The sequence below is a fragment of the Clytia hemisphaerica genome, unplaced genomic scaffold (genome assembly GCF_902728285.1).
Source record: "Clytia hemisphaerica strain Z4C2 unplaced genomic scaffold, Clytia hemisphaerica genome assembly, whole genome shotgun sequence".
Classification (NCBI taxonomy): Eukaryota; Metazoa; Cnidaria; class Hydrozoa; order Leptothecata; family Clytiidae; genus Clytia; species Clytia hemisphaerica.
In genome coordinates this window covers 322,882-332,096 of record NW_027104380.1, presented here as the reverse complement: position 1 = coordinate 332,096, position 9,215 = coordinate 322,882, and the positions used below count along the sequence as shown (strand labels likewise).

Below are 9,215 nucleotides of genomic sequence, written 5' to 3'. Positions count from 1 at the left end.
GATACCAATTTAGGGGGGTGGGTCCCCCCTTTTTTAGAAAATTGGGATTTTCAAGTTGGTATTGATACCAATTTAGGGGGTGGTGGTGTCTACTACTTTCAAATCTCGAAAAGTCAGGTTTTTGGGCCCTGGGTTGGTATCCTGGACCCTGACCCCCCCTGCTTAATTTTAGGGTATTTAACTGATGTTATTTAGGTTTAATGCCTTATTTTTACTAGCTTGACCTTTGATATTTGCTTAAACTTTAGCAATTCAAGACTTAGCATTGTTCTTAAATTGTTCTTATTCTTGTTCTAATACAATTTTTATTGGAAAAAGAAAAGTGTTTCTAGACAATTAAAAAACGATGTCAGCCTCAGGATATTTTCAGCTAAATTTCAAGCATTTGAAAGAAAAAGGCATTCAAAAGTCTGAAAAAGTGTAATGATCATAAAATAATATACTGAAAGATTAACTACTTCAAGGAGCTCAATAAATGATCTACAAAAAATATTTTAGCTTTTTTAGAAAAAGTTCCCCTAGTCTCCCTTTGAGTCAATTTTCCCATTAAAGTTTAGTTGACCTCTACTAAAACTCGCTGTGTCACTACAAAGATCTAGGTAAATTATTGCGATGCAGTATAAAAATTTTTCGTAAAAAATATAATTCTATAATTTCACGATAACGTAAATCAAAGTAGACTATACTCTTTTAAAAAGACGTAGTTTCAGGGGGTCATGTAGTTACTACAAGGCATTATAAGCAGTAAGTTCTTTTTTGGAGCTAACAATTCTATACCACCCTATAAATACCTTTTGCAGTTACTAACGGTAAAACTAATTTTCAATTAAAATTTTGAATGCACCAGCCTTTACGAGCCTTTTTCCCCAATTACTTGGCCCAAATTTATATTTCTAGTGAATTTAGTAATTTGTTCCACCAGTAAAGTGTTTTTACATAGTAACTGCATGACCCCCTGGTTGTGAGTTTGGTGTAGAGTTTATTTGATAATCTGTAAGTTTTTTTGAGTAAATCAGGTGTTCTTCACGATATCAAAACTACACACAGTGAGAAACCGATCCATTTTAACTGGATTTTATATATTAAAATATAGAAGAATATAAATTTATGTGATTTTATTGGAAATCACTTTTTAAGCAATAACACACGTCGATATCTCGATACTTTAAACTCCAGGCTTTGGTGCTTTAACAATCTTTGAGCAAAATATTGATAACACTCCCTTATCTCTTATATCTTGGAAATCTTTTCGTCACATTCTGGAAAATAAGGTAAGAATTCTAATCTACTGATGGAACGGATGCAACACTATGTGTTTCGACTGTATTCCAACAAAAAGACTTGAACTTCCCCCCATAGCAACTACATTGTTTCAATTACAGCAGTCATTCCAACGTTGTTATCTAGAAGTCTATTTAAGACATAAGTAATGTCAATGAAGTTCTATCTGGTGAAAAAGTACATTCTGAACTTGAAGGAGAAGAATCAGTATTGGTGATGCTATCTTTATCATCTGAAACATCACAGCATGTCAATGTCTGACAATCTTTCTTTGCACATTTGAAGTAACATCGGTCCGGGCTAAACATCACCATGGCGTCAGCAGCCTGTTCTCCATCAACATCTTCTTCAGGTAGAAATTCAGGCTGGAACGTCATACAAGCGATTCCTTCACGGCGGAAAAACGATTTAACGGAGTTGACAGTTTTTCGGAAATCCTCAGGACGTTTGAAGAGGAGATGTGCAGATGCTGAAACAGAAAGGTGTTGCATTATTATTGAGAGATTCACTCTGAGGCGGAGGCGCCATGAAACTCTTAAGTACGAAATAATATTTTAGTCAACTCTATTAAATTATCTAGCACTCACCGAAGAGAAGATAAAAACCTCCCAAGTATTATTATAGTAGAGATTTTAAAGTGTTCCCGTTATGAGGCACATATTTCATATCAGAACAGTGTATGCCTTTTGTTATATTATGCTGACACAGGGATATGTTATAGCGGAGCTGGATGAAGGACGAGAATTCCTTAGCGGATTGCTTCTTTGTCTTTTCTATTGTAAACTGTTCATAATAGAAATCCATCTCTGTCCCCTTGAGTGTTCTGTTTTTATAAGAAAAATGTAGCAGACAAAGTATTCATGCAGTACGTTTGCACATATTTTGCTATGATGTTCCCGCTTTTCATCAAAATAATATTTGTAGAAGATACCCCAAAAGCTTCCTTGTAAATGAAATCTATTTTTATCAGCGTGTGTTATGAATTTGAGAAGCTTTCATGATTTCTCTTTAAAAATTTCGGATGTAAATATTTTGACAAATATTGTTTCAATTGACTTGAAATTTTTTCCATAATCAGACATACCGACTTGCTATCTGAAAATATCAGTTAGAAAGAGGCAACCCGCGGTGTAGCGCGGTATTTCAAATGAAAAAGTACTATTTATAATCTTAGAGAAGAAACTTCTTATAACTTTACGAAAACAATGTTTTTCATTTTTTAAAATTGTCATTCACCAATGTTTTACAGACCCTCTTGATAATTAAAAGTTTTTAATCGTGAACGATAAATGCAGCAGCAGAATCATTGGCTAAGAGGAAATCCAAATTTCACGAGTTTGTAATTATAAAAGTTAAATTTCATATCAAATTTTAATGTCAGGGACAGACATAGAACAAGGCTTTTTTAAATTTGCGTTATCCAGCTCCGCTATAACATATCCCTGGCTGACATAAGCAAAAAATATTTTCATTTTCCTCTTTCTGACAAATCTTGCTTCACATACGTGTCAATCCAATGCGAAAAGGCTTGTAAATTAAAATTGATGAGCAAGCAAACGATATCACTCTTATTTAAAAACAAAACCTTTAATATTTGATTTGAAATACTAGAAATACATATGATACCAATCGGGCCACTCATTTTCCGAAAGAACCGTATTGTGTTTTGGTACAAATTTTTTAGCTCAAAGCCTTCAAAAGCTTTTTATTCTGTAGGCTAAAAATATAAGGAAAAATCTAGCTATTCCCTAAATGAAGAATAACGGAGAGAAATGAAAATGAAATTCAAAAACTGAAAGAATTCAGAATGTTCTCAAAATGTACCGATTCGTATAAATCGTTCTATCAACCTTTGAAGACTGGGCTCGAGTTTACCAGGGAGGAATGACATCAAAATGTGTAAAGTCGTTGAATTAACATTCTCAAAGAAAAAGAATTCAGAGGTCATTTCTTTGTAAATTCACTACCTGTCCCCTTAAAACCAGAAAGCGCAGCTAAGGGTTGATGGAAGTATCACAAAGAGGCAGCTGAAATATGTCAAACTTACCTACAACCTTATCACCTCCAAGTTGCCACACATGGAGTTCATGAACGGACAAAATTTCCGGTATGTGTTTCAACAGTCTCTCTTCCATGTCTTTTACTTGTATATTAGCCGGTACCGATTGCATGAAAAGGATCAAAGTTTCACGAAAAAGCGGTACGGTGGAGTACAAAATGGTAGCCACCACTAGGAGAGTGAAAGCAGGATCTACATAATCAATCCATGTTTCTCCTTCGTAGTGTAACATAAGGAGAGCAGACATAATAACAATGATGGAGATAAGAAAATGTTCAAGTATGTGTAGATATACACCGCGTATGTTTAGCGAATGTGGTGTTTGGTATTCGTGTTCCCATGACACTTCGTGACCACGTGAGTGTGAATACGTGCGTTTACGTGCTGTAAGAGATGAAAATGAAAAAACTAGAAATCAATAAAACGCGATAGTTCGTGGTTGTCAAAAGAAACATCCGTGGTTACACGTGTAAATGCCCGTCTCCACTGGCGCGCTCTGCGATCGCACTTTTTCGAGCAAAGCTTCCACGCTATTGGTCAAAAGAAAAATGAAACAATTCCATTGGTGCAATTTGACGTAACGGTTTAAAAAAGTTGAAATGTGTTCAACTTTTTTTTCGAGCGCGCACTACATTTTTATGACGTAACCTTTTTTCCAATGCGATCGCAGCGCGCGCAAGTGGAGACCGGCCTTAACAGAAAAAGTTTAAAATGTGAGAATTTGACAGAACGCGTTAGAACAATCTATTTCGGCAATTAAAGAAAATGAAAAAATTATAAAAATACGCTTTTACGAACTGAGATCAACAAATACTATATTTTCACGAAGAGAAATCAAAGCTTGGGCCGTAATACACTTCTTGTAAGAACAGTTTCCCCCATAAAAACACGATGCTCAAAACTCAAAAGATCTTATTATAAAATGCTGGGAATCACGAAAAAAAAAGAGTTACCAAGGCTCATTGATTGATTGGTTCTTAGAATTTTGAATCAAGAAGAATATATACCTTTAGCTGTTTGTTGTCCATTCATCAAAGAGATGCCTTCAACTTCAGGTGTTTTATCATGGCTCTTAAAACAACTACTACAAATGGACAAACAATTCTCTCGGGTGGTACGAAACATCATTAAGCCCAAAAGATTCACCAATAAACTCACACCACCAACTATCAAAACTGGAATCGGTTTAGATATGTGTTCCGGTGTAATAAACCGTTTTAATGAATGTACCATAACAGAAAAACAAAGGGCTAGTAAAAAAACTGTATTGATAAGACCACCAAGGACCTCAGCTCGGACCCAACCAAACGTAAAACGACTTAAAAGCACTTGACTTGTGCCAGTCTTTGAATTCGCACATTTTAATGCAATATAACCAATAGTAAGAGCAGCGAAATCGGTAATCATGTGAAAACTATCAGCAACTAAAGCCATAGATTTTGTAACCTGGCCAACGGTTATTTTCATTAAAAATAGCAAACCAGTAAAACAAATCATAGCAATGAATTTGAGTTGCCATTTTAACGTGAATTGCTCACGACTTTTAACTCCAAACATTTCAAAGGGTTTCGCTTCTATCTTTATGTTGATTCAACTCAATTTCCACATTTCAACCAATAAAAACGTAGGATCTAGGTCTCTCTTCAATCTTTTGTATGCCAGTGTTTTCATAAAACTGTACACCAAATTTATTTATTGTCAACTATAATTTTTTTTCTAAATCCTATAAAAAACAATGACAAATTTAAATTAAAGTGTAGGATCAACAATGGGCTTTTCCAGAAAAAAGATTTACCCCACTGTTGAGGATATTGATTTTTCGAAGTATCGAACCCCCTGGATATCCTACTTCATTAGTAAAGACCCCCTGGATATACACTCTTATAAAGATGCTTACCCCTGGATATCGTATTCTTTACATGAAAAGACACTTTACCCCCTGGATATTCGCTCCCTTGTAGATATTTAAACCCACTGGATATCCATTTTTGAACAAAGATCGTTAACCCCCTGGATATCCGATATCCTCAACAGGGGGACACGAACTATTACTGGAAAAGCCCAATACAGAATAGACCACAAATAGCTAAATACAGTTCCTTTTTTGATAGACTTTTTATAATGTTCCTTTTGAATAACATGTAACCGAACCCCGACGAACACCACCATTTTAAATATCCATAAATTTTTTACTCTTAAAATGGTTAAAATTTATCGCGCACTCATGGTACTTCACTCTAGTGTTCAAGTCAAAATGTGTTGACTTGACATTAGAGAATAAAGAGCCTGACTGTACTTCAAATAATTGATACCTCTTGCATTTTGTTGAGAGAAAAAACAAGTGCGCTTCTGAAATATCAATTAAACCTCTGTTTTTAAATCAGGCTCAAGTAAAATGATACCCTTTCAAAACGTGCCATTTTTATTGCTTTGCTTTATAAGCATTGTTTATCATCGGGACCAAATTAGTCAAGTTTGGGTGAATAAATCCTTTCAATAATATTCAATTTTAAGGAAACTGTTCATAATTTATCTAAAGCTAAAATCTTCTTTTTGCTCAACAACCAACTATTCATTGAGAAAAAAATGTATGAAAATCACTTTGAAAGCTAAACGAATATTTCTGAAATAGAGCAAGGAGCTTTATATTTCTTATTAATAAATTAAGTAACTTGAATAAAGTAACTGAGAAGAGCCCTTGAAAAAGTCTCGACCACCTACTTACTTCAGAACCATATTTTTCTACATACACACTGTATATAGAGATCAAAATCTTTCTCTGAAAGCTGCTCAAAGTTATTCTTTGAAACTTGATATCGTGTCAAAAAATAGCATTTTGATTGAAGCTAATTAATGCTAAAAATCGTTATAAAATTGTGAAAGAATCTGAACTGGTAATACAATTTTGGAGATAATATGACAAAAATATTCCCAGGTATATTTTTTGACATGAAGAATCCGAGCCTGCACTATAAATAAACGATTCCAGGCTTCTGGGCCTCTTAGGCTTAGACTACAGAGGATATTACGTAACTTGAAATATTGATGGACGTATCATGTATATCGATCTACCATCATCTTAAAATCAATTTAACAGTTGAAATTCGACTTTAGACTTTGCCAAAATAATTTAAAAACCTAACAGAAAAATCATATCTAATTTTGTTGACTTTTTCTGGCCTTGTAATAGAAATCCTGCGTCTTTTTATGTGCTTTTGTAACTTGCTCAATAAACCATAACATGGAAGGAAATACCCCCTCTTTGGAAAACTCATTGGTCCAAAAAGTACAAAGTCCTGTTATTTCATCATACTGTTAGCAGAAAGTTTCTATACAAATTTAACAAGCTCATCGAATCATTATCATAACATAAGCTGTGAAAATTTTCTAGCTATCTGACAAGAAATCATAAAATCCAAACACAAAACACAAACACTGACTTTGGAACTATACTTAATTTTATCACAGAAAGTTTAATCACATAAAAATGTCGTGTGTCAACTAGAAATAGCTGTAGACAAAATCCGACGGCCAAACAACAGGATAAAAGTATCTTTTAATCCCTAAAAACGACATGTAATTAAGAAAGCTCAGTATCAAAAGGATAATATTTCTATGACAACAGATTAAAGCTTACTTAAAAAAAGGAAAACATCATGAATGAAAAAAAAGTTCATTCAATATTGTAAGGTACTTTTGGCCTCATATTGCCATCTTTTTTCCTTTTTCCTTTAGCAAAATGCTCGATCTGTATGTCTTAAACATTGAAGAGTACTAATCGCCCTTTTTTTTTGTCCAATTATAAAAATGCTCTATGATACATCGCATACCAAAAGACAATATACTTTTCACATCGTAAATCCTTTCTTTTTATTAGCTCTTTTTGCAAATTGGACTTGAGGACGTTTTTGGAAAGTGTGCATGTTAAAATAGGGGGTTATGGTACGACCATATGACCAAAAGAAATCTTGGTTGACAGAGATGCAAGAAGATAAACAGAAAAGCACCAAACTATTCAATCTGAAATTTTGTTAAAAATTGCAAATAAAACAGAATAATTAATGTGAGAGGATGAAAGCCAAAGAAGCTAATAACTTCAAGTTTTTGCACTGTAACGGTAAATCCTCTTGAGATTAAAAGGTTTAAGATTAATGGACCAGACAGAGGGGCCAAGCAATTGGTAATAGACATCACAATGTTTAGTACTGCGGTCTGCCATATTTGATTTTTGGATTTTGCAATTAATATCTTTTCGGTACTTTAATCTCAAGTCAATCAAATGGTGCTGTGAAAGGTGGTGTACCATGAATTTCAAGTCAGAAAAATGATACTTTTAGTATACTAACTGTAAAAAAGGCTTGCCTAAATTCAAATCAATGAGCTTTTCTCAGCGAGCAGTTTTATTTGTCTTTTTGTCTACAACCCTACCAAATCAGTTGAATTCTAAATGCCATGTCAAAAAGGGAGGCAGGGAGGGGATGAGATAGTAGGTCATTTATTTGACAGAAACAAAAGGGTAAGTCAAGGCAAAAATGGGGCAAAATATTGATTATAACACCAAAATTGTATGTATTTGAGTTGTAAGCAAATTCTTGTTTTAGAAACTTTTTATTCAGAAAAAGAAGGCCTTTTATCGTTTAAGTGCAAGAAATGTAGTTTTAAATCAGTGATTCCTAACATCCTGAAGACAACTCTAAAGAAGGGTGTCAGGATTAATTAAGGGGTGTTGTCATACTCAGACACTCTCAATCAAACAGAATCGGCGATCAAACCAATAGAATCAAATGAAATGCAGTTGAACGATTAAAATTCTCAATCAAACATCATTCTGGGTAATTTTTGGGTTCGATTGTCATTCAACTGTATTTGATTATCGTTCGACTGCGTTCAATTGCTCTAGAAGAGGTTGCCATTGTAAGACAAGAAATAAAGTGTGTTTGACACCCTTTAATGTTTCTCGTCAAGGCCAAGTGTTTTGTTTTGGGGACAAGGGTTGGGTTACAGAACTCAACTGTAAACTCTGTTATGTGGAAACAGAATTCCCTAATCCAAATCTTTCAGATGTTGACAATTTGCCTGATAAGAGCGTTAGCGTGTTAGCAGAGAATTGTTACATCGGATGCCAGAAAAGGAAATTGTAAGCCATATTAAAAATATTCGAACACATTTAAACACAATGTAACAAACTCGAACACAATCGAATCAGAATCGAATGCAATATCAATGGAACTGGAAATTGCAGGAACATTCGATTGAGATTCAATCGTGTTCCACAATCAAATTTCAATCGGTCGATTAGGTTCAATTTGGTTCAACTGGTCAGATCTGGTTCAACTGATTCGATTGTCAATTTCGTCAGCAGTTTTTCAGCATATTCACCCAACTTGAAAATTAAATATCTCACCAGGTGGTAGAAACTTAACAATCAACCCCATTTTCTTTATCTACTTTTCATGCTGAATCCGTTGGTAGCCTCAGATATTTGATTTTCAGACTTTGAAAAAACCGTTAGTAAAGTAAACTAAAAATTGATTCACTCGAAAACTGCAGGAGATTCAAAGGGCAAATTTTTTTTGTCAATCAGGGTAAATCTGTGATATTAACCTCATAATATCAAAGATTTACCCTGATCTAAGGGGCCCTATAAAAACATTTTTAAGACCTTTTCTGAATCTTGGACACTGGTCTAATAAGTATAATAAAATAAGAAATCATAGCATGCATGGATCTCCAGGCTACCGTCAACTGCTCTAACTTGGGACTATCTGACAGAACATGGGACAGCCATTCAGCCACCATTTCACCGAACCTCCAAAGTCATTTATTTTAACATAACCGTGAATCATAGATAGCAAATAATGTCAAGGATTTTGGA

At 34.3% G+C, this 9,215-nt stretch overlaps 1 protein-coding gene across 1 annotated transcript; it reads right to left on the bottom strand.

Annotated features, from left to right (window-relative positions):
- Window positions 1–1,142: 1,142 nt before the first annotated feature.
- On the bottom strand, window positions 1,143–5,059 carry LOC136819125 (proton-coupled zinc antiporter SLC30A1-like). The gene is made up of 3 exons (XM_067075295.1): window positions 4,348–5,059; window positions 3,329–3,724; window positions 1,143–1,750 (listed from the first exon to the last, which is right to left on the bottom strand). Exons 1-3 carry the CDS (start codon window positions 4,895–4,897, stop codon window positions 1,416–1,418), a joined length of 1,281 nt encoding a protein of 426 aa, XP_066931396.1. The 5' UTR covers window positions 4,898–5,059; the 3' UTR covers window positions 1,143–1,415.
- Between the last annotated feature and the right edge of the window lie 4,156 nt (window positions 5,060–9,215).

Bases quoted from the DNA above. Each gene is read 5' to 3' on its own strand.
- LOC136819125 (XM_067075295.1), bottom strand. From the start codon at position 4,897: ATGTTTGGAGTTAAAAGTCGTGAGCAATTCACGTTAAAATGGCAACTC. The intron at 3,725-4,347 runs GTATATATTCTT...CATCTCTTACAG, and splicing joins TGGACAACAAACAGCTAAAG to CACGTAAACGCACGTATTCA. The intron at 1,751-3,328 runs GTAAGTTTGACA...TTTCTGTTTCAG, and splicing joins TGGAGGTGATAAGGTTGTAG to CATCTGCACATCTCCTCTTC.